General features: G+C 48.9%; 1 protein-coding gene across 1 annotated transcript; it reads left to right on the forward strand.

Moving 5' to 3' along the window:
• Window positions 1–259: 259 nt before the first annotated feature.
• On the forward strand, window positions 260–17,349 carry LOC129827235 (vesicle-associated membrane protein 7-like). The gene is made up of 7 exons (XM_055887971.1): window positions 260–420; window positions 557–614; window positions 6,910–7,047; window positions 14,403–14,490; window positions 15,097–15,164; window positions 15,271–15,366; window positions 15,770–17,349. The coding sequence occupies exons 1-7, from the start codon at window positions 275–277 to the stop codon at window positions 15,836–15,838; spliced, it is 663 nt and encodes a 220-aa protein (XP_055743946.1). The 5' UTR covers window positions 260–274; the 3' UTR covers window positions 15,839–17,349.
• The last annotated feature ends 417 nt before the right edge of the window (window positions 17,350–17,766 follow it).

The following is a 17,766-nucleotide window of genomic DNA, read 5'->3' on the forward strand; positions in this document are numbered from 1 at the left end:
GTTGGTTAGTTGGTTAGTTGGTTAGTTGGTTAGTTGGTTAGTTGGTTAGTTAGTTAGTTAGTTAGTTGGTTAGCTAACCTAGTTAGCTACATGTCAGTGTTGTTGATCTTAACACTGTTGTTGTTGCCCTGGCTACTATTCATTGCCTACCTCGCCACTAGCTTAGTGGTGAAACTATCTTAACCCACCATTTCACTGTATCCCTCTCTCCAGTGTTGTCCTTCACTCTCAGTGAATCCCCGACCAGCTGTCCTCCCTGACCGGGTCCACCACCATGGCGATCCGGTTTGCGGTGGTTGCCCGCGGCAGTACCGTCCTGGCGAAACATGCGTGGTGTGTCGGTAATTTCCTGGAGGTGACAGAACAGATCCTAGCGAAGATACCCTCCGAGAACAACAAGCTCACCTACAGCCATGGCAGGTAGGGTTAACACTCAGACAGCCACACAGCCTGGAGATGGATAGGTCTGTTCTACTTGTACTGTATGTATGTTAGTGAGACCGTGAAGATCAAATCTGACTGAGTATCTGACTGAGTATCTTGTCTTCTCCTTCAGCTATCTCTTCCACTACATCTGCCATGACCGAATCATTTACCTCTGTATCACTGATGATGTGAGTATACAGGCTTTAGTTTTAATGTGTGAGTATGTAATGTGCTTTGGTGTATCTCTGTATCTTGAGTCATTTGCTATTCCTATATGGATGTGCTGCAGTATTTTTTTTGTCAACTGTTAACCCCGTAGAGTTGATGTCCGCGCACCCACTGAAATCTAATTAACATTCTATATAAATCACATCAACATCGGGCAATTTAATCTGCGGCTAGTGTTTGTCGGTGCATGAGACTTCCTGAAAATCAGTCTTCTCACAACAACGTCTGCAGCGCCCGAACGGTTTGGCCTATTAAAAATAATGACCACAGTATGGAAAGATGAGACTCTTACCAACACGATGGCGTTCTCCATTTTGCTCTACGACCCCCATGTCTGGGGTCGGTACCGCTGACGACTTCAATCTGTAGCTTCAGAACAGTTTGCACGACACAATAATATGACCCCACTATGGAAAGGTGATACTCTCACGAACCGGTTGGTTGGTTTGATCTAGGACACCCACAAGCCTCGTCTGAAGGTAGGAAGTATAAACTGAGTGTACAAAACATTAAGAACACCTTCCTAATATTGAGTTGCACCCCCTTTTGCCCTCAGAACAGCCTCCATTTGTCAGGGCATGGACTCTATAAGGTGTGGAAAGCGTTCCACAGGGATGCTGGGAACATGTTGACTCCAATGCTTCCCACAGTTGTGTCAAGTTGGCTGGTAGTGGATCTCCACTCCAAATAGCTCGTTCCATCTCATCCCACAAATACTCCATTAGATTGAGATTTGGTGACTGGCCACTGCAGTAAGCTGAATTCACTGTCATGCTTGTGGAACCATTCCTGTAGATGGCCTTGTGGCGTGGGGCTTTATCCTGTTGAAATGATACACTGCTGCTGTGAAGGGATGCTCCTGATTGGCATTGATGTTCAGATATCTTGTGGCATTCAAACGTTGCTCCACTTTTATCAAGGGGCCCAATGTGTGCCCTGAAAAACACCATCACACCACTCCACCAGGGGCCCAATGTGTGCCCTGAAAAACACCATCACACCACTCCACCAGGGGCCCAATGTGTGCCCTGAAAAACACCATCACACCACTCCACCAGGGGCCCAATGGGTGCCCTGAAAAACACCATCACACCACTCCACCAGGGGCCCAATGGGTGCCCTGAAACACACCACCAGCCTGCAATGTTGACACGTGGCATGATGGGTACATGTACTCATGGTATTCTCCATACCCTAGTCCTCCCATCACAACATGATAGATACATGTACTCATGGTATTCACCATACCCTAGTCCTCCCCTCACAACATGATGGGTACATGTACTCATGGTATTCACCATACCCTAGTCCTCCCATCACAACATGATGGGTACATGTACTCATGGTATTCTCCATACCCTAGTCCTCCCCTCACAACATGATGGGTACATGTACTCATGGTATTCACCATACCCTAGTCCTCCCATCACAACATGATGGGTACATGTACTCATGGTATTCTCCATACCCTAGTCAACAACGTGATGGGTACATGTACTCATGGTATTCTCCATACCCTAGTCAACAACATGATGGGTACATGTACTCATGGTATTCACCATACCCTAGTCCTCCCATCACAACATGATGGGTACATGTACTCATGGTATTCTCCATACCCTAGTCCTCCCATCACAACATGATGGGTACATGTACTCATGGTATTCTCCATACCCTAGTCCTCCCATCACAACATGATAGATACATGTACTCATGGTATTCACCATACCCTAGTCCTCCCATCACAACATGATGGGTACATGTACTCATGGTATTCTCCATACCCTAGTCCTCCCATCACAACATGATGGGTACATGTACTCATGGTATTCTCCATACCCTAGTCCTCCCCTCACAACATGATGGGTACATGTACTCATGGTATTCTCCATACCCTAGTCCTCCCATCACAACATGATGGATACATGTACTCATGGTATTCACCATACCCTAGTCAACAACATGATGGGTACATGTACTCATGGTATTCTCCATACCCTAGTCCTCCCATCACAACATGATGGGTACATGTACTCATGGTATTCACCATACCCTAGTCCTCCCATCACAACATGATGGATACATGTACTCATGGTATTCACCATACCCTAGTCAACAACATGATGGGTACATGTACTCATGGTATTCTCCATACCCTAGTCCTCCCATCACAACATGATGGGTACATGTACTCATGGTATTCTCCATACCCTAGTCCTCCCATCACAACATGATGGGTACATGTACTCATGGTATTCTCCATACCCTAGTCCTCCCATCACAACATGATAGATACATGTACTCATGGTATTCTCCATACCCTAGTCCTCCCATCACAACATGATGGGTACATGTACTCATGGTATTCTCCATACCCTAGTCCTCCCATCACAACGTGATGGATATATGTACTCATGGTATTCACCATACCCTAGTCAACAACATGATGGGTACATGTACTCATGGTATTCTCCATACCCTAGTCCTCCCATCACAACGTGATGGATACATGTACTCATGGTATTCACCATACCCTAGTCAACAACATGATGGGTACATGTACTCATGGTATTCACCATACCCTAGTCAACAACATGATGGGTACATGTACTCATGGTATTCTCCATACCCTAGTCCTCCCATCAGAACATGATGGGTACATGTACTCATGGTATTCTCCATACCCTAGTCAACAACATGATGGGTACATGTACTCATGGTATTCACCATACCCTAGTCCTCCCATCACAACATGATGGGTACATGTACTCATGGTATTCACCATACCCTAGTCAACAACATGATGGGTACATGTACTCATGGTATTCACCATACCCTAGTCAACAACATGATGGGTACATGTACTCATGGTATTCACCATACCCTAGTCAACAACATGATGGGTACATGTACTCATGGTATTCTCCATACCCTAGTCCTCCCCTCACAACATGATGGGTACATGTACTCATGGTATTCTCCATACCCTAGTCCTCCCATCACAACATGATGGATACATGTACTCATGGTATTCACCATACCCTAGTCAACAACATGATGGGTACATGTACTCATGGTATTCTCCATACCCTAGTCCTCCCATCACAACATGATGGGTACATGTACTCATGGTATTCACCATACCCTAGTCCTCCCATCACAACATGATGGATACATGTACTCATGGTATTCACCATACCCTAGTCAACAACATGATGGGTACATGTACTCATGGTATTCTCCATACCCTAGTCCTCCCATCACAACATGATGGGTACATGTACTCATGGTATTCTCCATACCCTAGTCCTCCCATCACAACATGATGGGTACATGTACTCATGGTATTCTCCATACCCTAGTCCTCCCATCACAACATGATAGATACATGTACTCATGGTATTCTCCATACCCTAGTCCTCCCATCACAACATGATGGGTACATGTACTCATGGTATTCTCCATACCCTAGTCCTCCCATCACAACGTGATGGATATATGTACTCATGGTATTCACCATACCCTAGTCAACAACATGATGGGTACATGTACTCATGGTATTCTCCATACCCTAGTCCTCCCATCAGAACATGATGGGTACATGTACTCATGGTATTCTCCCTAGTCCTCCCATCACAACATGATGGATACATGTACTCATGGTATTCTCCATACCCTAGTCAACAACATGATGGGTACATGTACTCATGGTATTCACCATACCCTAGTCCTCCCATCACAACATGATGGGTACATGTACTCATGGTATTCACCATACCCTAGTCAACAACATGATGGGTACATGTACTCATGGTATTCACCATACCCTAGTCAACAACATGATGGGTACATGTACTCATGGTATTCACCATACCCTAGTCAACAACATGATGGGTACATGTACTCATGGTATTCACCATACCCTAGTCCTCCCATCACAACATGATGGGTACATGTACTCATGGTATTCACCATACCCTAGTCAACAACATGATGGGTACATGTACTCATGGTATTCTCCATACCCTAGTCCTCTCATCACAACATGATGGGTACATGTACTCATGGTATTCACCATACCCTAGTCCTCCCATCACAACATGATGGGTACATGTACTCATGGTATTCTCCATACCCTAGTCCTCCCATCACAACATGATGGGTACATGTACTCATGGTATTCACCATACCCTAGTCAACAACATGATGGGTACATGTACTCATGGTATTCACCATAGCCTAGTCCTCCCATCACAACATGATGGGTACATGTACTCATGGTATTCTCCATACCCTAGTCCTCCCATCACAACATGATGGGTACATGTACTCATGGTATTCTCCATACCCTAGTCCTCCCATCACAACATGATGGGTACATGTACTCATGGTATTCACCATACCCTAGTCCTCCCATCAGAGTGAACAACATGATGGGTACATGTACTCATGGTATTCACCATACCCTAGTCCTCCCATCACAACATGATGGGTACATGTACTCATGGTATTCACCATACCCTAGTCCTCCCATCAGAGTGAACAACATGATGGGTACATGTACTCATGGTATTCACCATACCCTAGTCCTTAAATCTTTTGTCTTGCCCATTCACTCTCTGAATGGTACACATACAGAATCCATGTCTCAGTTGTCTCCAGGCTTAATCTTTCTTTAACAGGTCTCCTCCCCTTCATCTACCCTGATTGAAGTGGATTGAACAGGTGACATCAATAATGGATCCTAGCTTTCACCTGGATTCACCTGGTCAGTCTGTCATGGACAGAGCAGGTCTTCTTCATGTCTTCTACACTCAGTGTATATGGAAGTAGTTTATCCCCCCCCCCTCCCCCAAAAAAGAAAATTGACAAAAAAAAATATATATAAGACAGAAACTAAAATAATTTTTCTCCGATATAGGACAGACCCTTTAAAACCTCCTTTTTGATCGTTTGACTTTGTTTTTCCATGTATGAATCTGTTATCCAATGTGTTTCTATGGGCTAATAGCAGTAAGGAAATTCAATGTTTCATAAAACATGTTTTATACCTAAAGGGTCTAAATGAACCCCCCCCACACCCCCCTGTCGGGACTGCAGTGTGTATTGTCTGTCTGTCTGTCGGGACTGCAGTGTGTATTGTCTGTCTGTCTGTCTGTTGCGATTGCAGTGTGTATTGTCTGTCTGTCTGTCTGGACTGTAGTGTGTATTGTCTGTCTGTCGGGACTGTAGTGTGTATTGTCTGTCTGTCTGTCTGGACTGCAGTGTGTATTGTCTGTCGGGACTGCAGTGTGTATTGTCTGTCTGTCTGTCGGGACTGTAGTGTGTATTGTCTGTCTGTCTGTCTGGACTGCAGTGTGTATTGTCTGTCTGGACTGTAGTGTGTATTGTCTGTCTGTCGGGACTGTAGTGTGTAATGTCTGTCTGTCTGTCTGGACTACAGTGTGTAATGTCTGTCTGTCTGTCGGGACTGCAGTGTGTATTGTCTGTCTGTCTGTTGGGACTGTAGTGTGTATTGTCTGTCTGTCTGTTGGGACTGTAGTGTGTATTGTCTGTCTGTCTGTCTGGACTGCAGTGTGTAATGTCTGTCTGTCTGTCGGGACTGCAGTGTGTATTGTCTGTCTGTCTGTTGGGACTGTAGTGTGTATTGTCTGTCTGTCTGTCTGGACTGCAGTGTGTATTGTCTGTCTGTCTGTCGGGACTGCAGTGTGTATTGTCTGTCTGTCTGTCGGGACTGTAGTGTGTATTGTCTGTCTGTCTGTTGGGACTGTAGTGTGTATTGTCTGTCTGTCTGTCTGGACTGCAGTGTGTAATGTCTGTCTGTCGGGACTGTAGTGTGTATTGTCTGTCTGTCTGTCGGGACTGCAGTGTGTATTGTCTGTCTGTCGGGACTGTAGTGTGTATTGTCTGTCTGTCTGTCTGGACTGCAGTGTGTATTGTCTGTCTGTTGCGATTGCAGTGTGTATTGTCTGTCTGTCTGGACTGTAGTGTGTATTGTCTGTCTGTCTGTCGGGACTGTAGTGTGTATTGTCTGTCTGTCTGTCTGGACTGTAGTGTGTATTGTCTGTCTGTTGCGATTGCAGTGTGTATTGTCTGTCTGTCTGGACTGTAGTGTGTATTGTCTGTCTGTTGCGATTGCAGTGTGTAATGTCTGTCTGTCTGGACTGTAGTGTGTATTGTCTGTCTGTCTGGACTGCAGTGTGTATTGTCTGTCTGTCGGGACTGTAGTGTCTGACTGTGTTAACTGTCTGCTAGGACTTTGAGCGGTCACGCGCGTTCAGCTTCCTGGGAGAGGTGAAGAAGCGTTTCCAGACCACGTATGGTTCCAGAGCTCAGACAGCTCTTCCCTACGCAATGAACTCAGAGTTCTCCTCCACTCTGATGGCTCAGATGGTGAGACACACACACACACACACACACACACACACACACACACACACACACACACACACACACACACACACACTCCCTGATCAGATGGTGAGTTAGTTCTCCTCCACTCTGGCTACTGCGATGATAAGAACCAATCCTGTAATATGGTAGTATGGTAGTGAGTGGTCAGAACAGGCTGTGACACAGGGTTGCCAGGTGTAGCTGAAATTTCCAGAATAATGATCAATCAAAACCTGCCCGCAAGGTCCAATTAACACAAGTCACATTGATAATGCTGCTCTCCTCTCACTCAGGTGACTGGGCTGTCTGCTGCACCCCCCCTGCCTCTCTCCCTCCCTGCCCCCTTCCCCCCTCCCTCTCCTTCCCCCTTCCCCCCTCCCTCCCCCTCCCCCCCTCTCTCCCCCTCCCCCCCTCCCTTCCCCCTTCCCCCCTCCCTCCCTCCCCCTTCTCTCCCTCCCGCCTCTCTCCCTCTCCCTCCCGCCTCTCTCCCTCTCCCTCCCGCCTCTCTCCCTCTCCCTCCCGCCTCTCTCCCTCCCGCCTCTCTCCCTCCCGCCTCTCTCCCTCCCGCCTCTCTCCCTCCCGCCTCTCTCCCTCCCTGCCTCTCTCCCTCCCTGCCTCTCCCCCTCCCTGCCTCTCCCTCTCTCCCTCCCTGCCTCTCCCTCTCTCTCTCCCTCCCGCCTCTCTCCCTCCCGCCTCTCTCCCTCCCGCCTCTCTCCCTCCCGCCTCTCTCCCTCCCGCCTCTCTCCCTCCCGCCTCTCTCCCTCCCTGCCTCTCTCTCCCTCCCTGCCTCTCTCTCTCCCTCCCTGCCTCTCTCCCTCCCTGCCTCTCTCCCTCCCTGCCTCTCCCTCTCTCCCTCCCTGCCTCTCCCTCTCTCCCTCCCTGCCTCTCCCTCTCTCCCTCCCTGCCTCTCTCTCTCTCCCTCCCTGCCTCTCTCCCTCCCTGCCTCTCTCCCTCCCTGCCTCTCTCTCTCTCTCTCCCTCCCTGCCTCTCTCTCTCCCTCCCTGCCTCTCTCCCTCCCTGCCTCTCTCCCTCTCTCCCTCCCTGCCTCTCTCTCCCTCCCTGCCTCTCCCTCTCTCCCTCCCTGTCTCTCTCTCTCTCTCTCTCTCTCTCTCTCTCTCCCTCCCTGCCTCTCTCTCTCCCTCCCTGCCTCTCTCTCTCCCTCCTATGAGACTCCAAATTGAGTTCAGGTGCATCCTGTTTCCATTGATCATCCTTGAGATGTTTCTACAACTTGATTGGATTCCACCTGTGGTAAATTACATTGATTGGACATGATATAGAAAGACACACACCTGTCTATATAAGGTCCGACAGTTTACAGTGCATGTCAGAGCAAAAGGAATTGTCCGTAGATCTCCGAGACAGGATTGTGTTGAGACAGATCTGGGAAAGCGCACCAAAACATTTTTGCAGCATTGAAGGTCCCCAAGAACACAATGGCCTTCATCATTCTTAAATGAAAGAAATGTGGAACCACCAAGACTCTTCCTACAGCTGCCGTCCAGCCAAACTGAGCAATCGGGGGAGAGAGTACCTCTGTGGACATGGGAGAACCTTCCAGAAGGACATCCATCTCTGCAGCACTCCACCAATCAATTAAATATAGGACAAAACACACATCACGTTAAGAGAGACAACATAACACTACATAAAGAGAAACCTAAGACAACAGCATGGCAGCAACACAACATGGTATAAACATTATTGTGCACAGACAACAGCACAAAGGGCAAGAAAGTAGAGACAACAATACATCACACAAAGCAGCCACAACTGTCAGTAAGAGTCTCCATGATGGAGTCTTTAAGAGATTGAGATAAAACTGTCCAGTTTGAGTGTTTGTTGCAGCTCGTTCCAGTCGCTAGCTGCAGGGAACTGAAAAGACGAGCGACCCAGGGATGTGTGTGCTTTGGGGACCTTTAACAAAATGTGACCGGTTGTAAAGGCAGTCAATGTTGTTCTCCTCCTCAAACGAGGAGGAGCATGGATAGGACCAAGATGCAGATTGAGGGAAATAAGCCATCTTTTAATGAAAACAGCAAAACAATACACTACAAAACTACAAAACAACAAATGAGACTAACCTTCAACTGTCCTGTGTGGACACAGGAACAAACACCCACAAAAGCCTACTGCCTATGGCTACCTTAAATCTGGCTCCCAATCAGAGACAAATGAATGACAGCTGTCTCTGATTGAGACCCAATCTAGGCAGCCATAGACATAACTAGACAACCTAACAAACACTATCCCATACACATACAACACCCATGGACTAACCAAACACACACAACATACAATGCCCACCCCAACTCACGCCCTGACCAACTAAACATAATCAAAATAACATAAAAATAGGTCAGGAACGTTACACCGGCAGAACAGGTATTGTATGTGGAGGATGAGGGCTGCAGTAGATATCTCAGATAGGGGGGAGTGAGGCTTAACAGAATGTGGCCGGCAGAACAGGTATTGTATGTGGAGGATGAGGGCTGCAGTAGATATCTCAGATAGGGGGCAGTAAGGCCTAAGAGGGTTTTATAAATAAGCATCAACCAGTGGGTCTTGCGACGGGTATACAGAGATGACCAGTTTACAGAGGAGTATAGAGTGCGGTGATGTGTCCTATAAGGAGCATTGGTGGCAAATCTGATGGCCGAATGGTAAAGAACATCTAGCCGCTCGAGAGTACCCTTAATTGCCAATCTATAAATTACGTCTCTGTAACCTAGCATGGGAAGAATGGTCATCTGAATCAGGGTTAGTTTGGCAGCTGGGGTGAAAGAGGAGCAATTATGATAGAGGAAACCAAGTCTAGATTGAACTTTAGCCTGCAGCTTTGATATGTGCTGAGAGAAGGACAGTGTACAGTCTAGCCATACTCCCAAGTACTTGTATGAGGTGACTACCTCAAGCTCTAAACCCTCAGAGGTAGTTATCACACCTGTGGGGAGAGGGGCATTCTTCTTACCAAACCACATGACCTTTGTTGTGGAGGTGTTCAGAACAAGGTTAAGGGGAGAGAAAGCCTGTTGGACACGAAGAAAGTTTTGTTGTAGAGCATTTAACACAACATCCTGGGGGCCGGCTGAGTATAAGACTGTATCATCTGCATATAAATGGATGAGAGAGCTTCTTACTGCCTGAGCTATGTTGATGTAAATTTGAGAAGAGTGTGGGGCCTAGGATTGAGCCTTGGGGTACTCCCTTAGTGACAGGCAGTGGCTGACTGGAATAAGGCTGTAACGTAACAAAATGTGGAAAAAGTCAAGGGGTCTGAATCCTTCCAGAATGCACTGTGAAGCACTTTAAAACCAAAGGTTTTAAATGTGTAAGTGTCTTAGACATATATAACGTATAGCTAATTGTTTATAAAACACTAAAGTGCTGTTTCACCACAACAAACTTTCTGCTTTCTTCTTCCTGCTTGCTTATTTCACTCTCTCATCTAAACATTTGGTCTGTTAAAAATGTAAGTGAACTCACATGTCATCTGACATAATCCCAGGCAATTTTGTTGGCTTTACTTTAGAGATGAGCTATTTTCACATGGTTTTAGGTACATTATAAGCACTACTGAACAAAGAGCCGTTTGGGAGCCGTATGGGAGCCGTATGGGAGCCGTATGGGAGCCGTATGGGAGCCGTTTGGGAGCCGTTTGGGAGCCGTATGGGAGCCGTATGGGAGCCGTATGGGAGCCGTTTGGGAGCCGTATGGGAGCCGTATGGGAGCCGTATGGGAGCCGTATGGGAGCCGTATGGGAGCCGTATGGGAGCCGTATGGGAGCCGTATGGGAGCCGCTTGGGAGCCGCTTGGGAGCCGTTTGGGAGCCGCTTGGGAGCCGCTTGGGAGCCGCTTGGGAGCCGTTTGGGAGCCGTATGGGAGCCGTTTGGGAGCCGTATGGGAGCCGTATGGGAGCCGCATGGGAGCCGCATGGGAGCCGCTTGGGAGCCGTTTGGGAGCCGTATGGGAGCCGTTTGGGAGCCGTATGGGAGCCGTTTGGGAGCCGTTTGGGAGCCGTTTGGGAGCCGTATGGGAGCCGTTTGGGAGCCGTATGGGAGCCGTATGGGAGCCGTTTGGGAGCCGTATGGGAGCCGTATGGGAGCCGTATGGGAGCCGTATGGGAGCCGCATGGGAGCCGCTTGGGAGCCGTTTGGGAGCCGTATGGGAGCCGTTTGGGAGCCGTATGGGAGCCGTTTGGGAGCCGTATGGGAGCCGTTTGGGAGCCGTATGGGAGCCGTTTGGGAGCCGTATGGGAGCCGTTTGGGAGCCGTATGGGAGCCGTTTGGGAGCCGTATGGGAGCCGTTTGGGAGCCGTTTGGGAGCCGTTTGGGAGCCGTTTGGGAGCCGTATGGGAGCCGTTTGGGAGCCGTTTGGGAGCCGTTTGGGAGCCGTATGGGAGCCGTATGGGAGCCGTATGGGAGCCGTATGGGAGCCGTATGGGAGCCGTTTGGGAGCCGTATGGGAGCCGTATGGGAGCCGTATGGGAGCCGCATGGGAGCCGTATGGGAGCCGTATGGGAGCCGCATGGGAGCCGCATGGGAGCCGTTTGGGAGCCGTATGGGAGCCGTATGGGAGCCGTATGGGAGCCAGCTCACTGAACAGACTCAGAATGCCCATCGCCAATAGCACTCTGAGCACACACTCCATCTGTGTGTTAGTGAGGGCTGTCTGTGTGTGTTAGTGAGGACTGTCTGTGTGTGTTAGTGAGGACTGTCTGTGTGTGTTAGTGAGGACTGTCTGTGTGTGTTAGTGAGGACTGTCTGTGTGTGTTAGTGAGGACTGTCTGTGTGTTAGTGAGGGCTGTATGTGTGTTAGTGAGGACTGTCTGTGTGTTAGTGAGGGCTGTCTGTGTGTTAGTGAGGGCTGTCTGTGTGTTAGTGAGGACTGTCTGTGTTTTAGTGAGGACTGTCTGTGTGTTAGTGAGGACTGTCTGTGTGTTAGTGAGGACTGTCTGTGTGTTAGTGAGGACTGTCTGTGTGTTAGTGAGGACTGTCTGTGTGTGTTAGTGAGGACTGTCTGTGTGTGTTAGTGAGGACTGTCTGTGTGTGTTAGTGAGGACTGTCTGTGTGTGTTAGTGAGGACTGTCTGTGTGTTTTAGTGAGGGCTGTCTGTGTGTTTTAGTGAGGGCTGTCTGTGTGTTTTAGTGAGGGCTGTCTGTGTGTTTTAGTGAGGGCTGTCTGTGTGTTTTAGTGAGGGCTGTCTGTGTGTTTTAGTGAGGGCTGTCTGTGTGTGTTAGTGAGGGCTGTCTGTGTGTTAGTGAGGGCTGTCTGTGTGTTTTAGTGAGGGCTGTCTGTGTGTTTTAGTGAGGGCTGTCTGTGTGTTTTAGTGAGGGCTGTCTGTGTGTTTTAGTGAGGGCTGTCTGTGTGTTAGTGAGGACTGTCTGTGTGTTAGTGAGGACTGTCTGTGTGTTAGTGAGGACTGTCTGTGTTTTAGTGAGGGCTGTCTGTGTTTTAGTGAGGGCTGTCTGTGTTTTAGTGAGGGCTGTCTGTGTGTTAGTGAGGGCTGTCTGTGTGTTAGTGAGGGCTGTCTGTGTGTTAGTGAGGGCTGTCTGTGTGTTAGTGAGGGCTGTCTGTGTGTTAGTGAGGGCTGTCTGTGTGTTTTAGTGAGGGCTGTCTGTGTGTTAGTGAGGACTGTCTGTGTGTTAGTGAGGACTGTCTGTGTGTTTTAGTGAGGACTGTCTGTGTGTTTTAGTGAGGACTGTCTGTGTGTTTTAGTGAGGGCTGTCTGTGTGTTAGTGAGGGCTGTCTGTGTGTTAGTGAGGGCTGTCTGTGTGTTAGTGAGGGCTGTCTGTGTGTTAGTGAGGGATGTCTGTGTGTTAGTGAGGGCTGTCTGTGTGTTAGTGAGGGCTGTCTGTGTGTTAGTGAGGGCTGTCTGTGTGTTTTAGTGATGGCTGTCTGTGTGTTAGTGAGGGCTGTCTGTGTGTTAGTGAGGACTGTCTGTGTGTGTTAGTGAGGACTGTCTGTGTGTTTTAGTGAGGACTGTCTGTGTGTTTTAGTGAGGACTGTCTGTGTTTTAGTGAGGGCTGTCTGTGTGTTAGTGAGGGCTGTCTGTGTGTAAGTGAGGGCTGTCTGTGTGTTAGTGAGGGCTGTCTGTGTGTTAGTGAGGGCTGTCTGTGTGTTAGTGAGGGCTGTCTGTGTGTTAGTGAGGACTGTCTGTGTGTTAGTGAGGGCTGTCTGTGTGTTTTAGTGAGGGCTGTCTGTGTGTTTTAGTGAGGACTGTCTGTGTGTTAGTGAGGACTATCTGTGTGTTAGTGAGGACTATCTGTGTGTTAGTGAGGACTGTCTGTGTTTTAGTGAGGACTGTCTGTGTGTTAGTGAGGACTGTCTGTGTGTTAGTGAGGGCTGTCTGTGTGTTAGTGAGGGCTGTCTGTGTATTAGTGAGGGCTGTCTGTGTGTTAGTGAGGGCTGTCTGTGTTTTAGTGAGGACTGTCTGTGTGTTTTAGTGAGGACTGTCTGTGTGTTTTAGTGAGGACTGTCTGTGTGTTTTAGTGAGGACTGTCTGTGTGTTTTAGTGAGGACTGTCTGTGTGTGTTAGTGAGGACTGTCTGTGTGTGTTAGTGAGGACTGTCTGTGTGTGTTAGTGAGGACTGTCTGTGTGTTTTAGTGAGGACTGTCTGTGTGTGTTAGTGAGTACTGTCTGTGTGTTAGTGAGGGCTGTATGTGTGTTAGTGAGGGCTGTCTGTGTGTTAGTGAGGACTGTCTGTGTGTTAGTGAGGACTGTCTGTGTGCGTTAGTGAGGACTGTCTGTGTGCGTTAGTGAGGACTGTCTGTGTGCGTTAGTGAGGACTGTCTGTTGGTTTTTAGTGAGGACTGTCTGTGTTAGTGAGGACTGTCTGTGTGCGTTAGTGAGGACTGTCTGTGTGTTTTAGTGAGGACTGTGTGTGTTAGTGAGGACTGTCTGTGTTAGTGAGGGCTGTCTGTGTGTTAGTGAGGACTGTCTGTGTGTTAGTGAGGGCTGTCTGTGTGTTAGTGAGGACTGTCTGTGTTAGTGAGGGCTGTCTGTGTGTTAGTGAGGACTGTCTGTGTGTTAGTGAGGGCTGTCTGTGTGTTAGTGAGGACTGTCTGTGTTAGTGAGGGCTGTCTGTGTGTTAGTGAGGGCTGTCTGTGTGTTAGTGAGGACTGTCTGTGTATTTTGTTTACCTTCAGTCACATGAACACCATACCACTGATCCTCTCTCCTTCTCTGTCTCTCTCTCCCCTTCTCTCTCTCTGTCTGTCTGTCTGTCTCTGTCTCTGTCTCTGTCTCTGTCTCTCTCTCTCTCTCTCTCTCTCTCTCTCTCTCTCTCTCTCTCCTTCTCTGTGTCTCTCCCTCTCTCTCTCTCCCCCCTCCCTCTCTCCTCTCTCTGTTTCTAGAAGCACCATTCGTGTCCTCCATCAGATCGCCTGGCTGAGACTCAGCTGCAGGTTGACGATCTGAAAGGCATCATGGTGCGTAACATCGGTGAGTTCAGACTCCTACATCCACCACTGTATCAGGGGCTCGGGGAGAAGTGTCTAGGGTCTGAGGTGTACTTTAAGACTCCTACATCCACCACTGTATCAGGGGCTCGGGGAGAAGTGTGTAGGGTCTGAGGATCCAGTGTACTTTAAGACTCCTACATCCACCACTGTATCAGGGGCTCGGGGAGAAGTGTGTAGGGTCTGAGGATCCAGTGTACTTTAAGACTCCTACATCCACCACTGTATCAGGGGCTCGGGGAGAAGTGTCTAGGGTCTGAGGATCCAGTGTACTTTAAGACTCCTACATCCACCACTGTATTAGGGGCTCGGGGAGAAGTGTCTAGGGTCTGAGGATCCAGTGTACTTTAAGACTCCTACATCCACCACTGTATTAGGGGCTCGGGGAGAAGTGTGTAGGGTCTGAGGATCCAGTGTACTTTAAGACTCCTACATCCACCACTGTATTAGGGGCTCGGGGAGAAGTGTCTAGGGTCTGAGGATCCAGTGTACTTTAAGACTCCTACATCCACCACTGTATTAGGGGCTCGGGGAGAAGTGTCTAGGGTCTGAGGATCCAGGTTACTGTAGTTTCCTCTGTTTCCTACAGACTTGGTGGCTCAGAGGGGAGAGAAGTTGGAGTTGCTGATTGATAAAACAGAGAACCTGGTCGGCTCAGTGAGTAACAGTCTAATCTACTACGATTACTCAACTATACACCAACTATCCTGCTGCTACGCCTATAACCCGGCTCAGAGCATCACTAACTTCCTCTCTCCTCCAGTCGGTGAGTTTTAAGACCACCAGTCGTAACCTGGCCAGAGCTATGTGCATGAAGAACCTCAAACTGACTGTCGTCGTCGTGGTGGCGGTGGCACTGGTAGGTACTGTCTGTCTGTTCACCTGTGTGTGTGTGTGGTGTGTGTGTGTGTCTGTCTGTTCACCTGTGTGTGTGTGTGGTGTGTGTGTGTGTCTGTCTGTTCAACTGTGTGTGTGTGTGTGTGTCTGTCTGTTCACCTGTGTGTGGTGTGTGTGTGTGTCTGTCTGTCTGTTCACCTGTGTGTGGTGTGTGTGTGTGTGTCTGTCTGTTCACCTGTGTGTGTGTGTGGTGTGTGTGTGTCTGTCTGTTCACCTGTGTGTGTGTGTGTGTCTGTGTGTGTGTGTGTGTGTGTGTGTGTGTGTGTGTGTGTGTGTGTGTGTGTGTGTGTGTGTGTGTGTGTGTGTGTGTGTGTGTGTGTGTGTGTGTGTAAAATAGTCTGAACTATGTGCTGTGTTCTCGTCAGGTGGTCCTGTATGTAGTTTTGTCTGCAGCCTGCAGAGGACTCAGCTGGCCCGACTGCATCAGGAAATAAGAGAGGGCGAACGGGGGGAGGACGAGGAGAGAGGGGGAGGAAAAGAGGAAGCAAGAGAAAGAAGACAAGACAGCGGACCCACAGGGAAAAGAATCCCTCTCCTCTTGTCTTCCAGTCAGCAGGGAGGACAGTATCTTCTATTGGACAGGATGGTGACACCACAAGGCATCCAGATAGTGGAGATTTAACAATGTTGGGATTGTCTTGCTTTCTGTTCCTAAACAAGAGAATGAGGTGTGTTTATCTGTCCAAAGACTTGTGATTGTTGGATATGCAGCCTGAAGATATTGTGCTAGGTGAATTCAGGAAGTCCTCCAGACCATGGTCCTCTCACCCAGGGCTCTACAGGCCTAACAGCTGTCCTCCAGTCCAGACCACGGTCCTCTCACCCAGGGCTCTACAGGCCTAACAGCTGTCCTCCAGTCCAGACCACGGTCCTCTCACCCAGGGCTCTACAGGCCTACCAGCTGTCCTCCAGTCCAGACCACGGTCCTCTCACCCAGGGCTCTACAGGCCTAACAGCTGTCCTCCAGTCCAGACCACGGTCCTCTCACCCAGGGCTCTACAGGCCTAACAGCTGTCCTCCAGTCCAGACCATGGTCCTCTCACCCAGGGCTCTACAGGCCAAACAGGTGTCCTCCAGTCCAGACCACGGTCCTCTCACCCAGGGCTCTACAGGCCTAACAGCTGTCCTCCAGTCCAGTCCATGGTCCTCTCACCCAGGGCTCTACAGGCCTAACAGCTGTCCTCCAGACCATGGTCCTCTCACCCAGGGCTCTACAGGCCTAACAGCTGTCCTCCAGTCCAGACCATGGTCCTCTCACCCAGGGCTCTACAGGCCTAACAAACAGCTGTCCTCCAGTCCAGACCATGGTCCTCTCACCCAGGGCTCTACAGGCCTAACAAACAGCTGTCCTCCAGTCCAGACCACGGTCCTCTCACCCAGGGCTCTACAGGCCTAACAGCTGTCCTCCAGTACAGTCCATGGTCCTCTCACCCAGGGCTCTACAGTCCTAACAGCTGTCCTCCAGTCCAGTCCACGGTCCTCTCACCCAGGGCTCTACAGGCCTAACAGCTGTCCTCCAGTCCAGACCACGGTCCTCTCACCCAGGGCTCTACAGGCCTAACAGCTGTCCTCCAGTCCAGACCACGGTCCTCTCACCCAAGGCTCTACAGGCCTAACAGCTGTCCTCCAGTCCAGTCCATGGTCCTCTCACCCAGGGCTCTACAGGCCTAACAGCTGTCCTCCAGTCCAGACCACGGTCCTCTCATCGTGCTGTAGAGGGATGGCCAACCCAGGTCCTGGAGAGATACTGGCTGTGCAGGCTTTTGCTCCAACCTTACCCCTCTCCAGCTCCAGATTGTCGTCCCCAGTCAGTCCAGCAGATTAAGCCACTGGACCAGCATGCATCTGTACCTAGACATTTAGATGTCAGTAATATGTCTCTCTGTGTACCTGTAAGTAGGGCTGGGCGATATGGCCAATACATCATATCATGGTATTTTTCACATTTGTGACTGTATTTAATGTTTTTGATTAATAAAAGTTCAACATTTGCTTTATGAGTAGTGACCCTGGGTGGCAACACATACATTATTTTAATGGGTTTTTCTCCATTTGGATTGTTTTATACTGTTCAATTCAACTTCAAACTAAAATAATTTCCATCAATTTCTGCATTTCCTGAACTCATTTCCACATTACCACAATATGTGAAAAAATACTAGGCCTTATTTTTAACCAAATTGCGATTTTAGATCAAAACCCTTTTGGAATCATGGAAATATAATGTTTATTATAATTCTATAGTTAGAATATAAATACTAGTGGGCACTTTGATTACAGTGTTGTTTGACAATGAATGAAAATGCCATGGATGAGTTATTGTGACAGGGTCGGAACCAAAGTGATGTTCAGTGTTTCCTAG

Source organism: Salvelinus fontinalis, chromosome 29, assembly GCF_029448725.1.
Source record: "Salvelinus fontinalis isolate EN_2023a chromosome 29, ASM2944872v1, whole genome shotgun sequence".
NCBI classification, from domain to species: Eukaryota; Metazoa; Chordata; class Actinopteri; order Salmoniformes; family Salmonidae; genus Salvelinus; species Salvelinus fontinalis.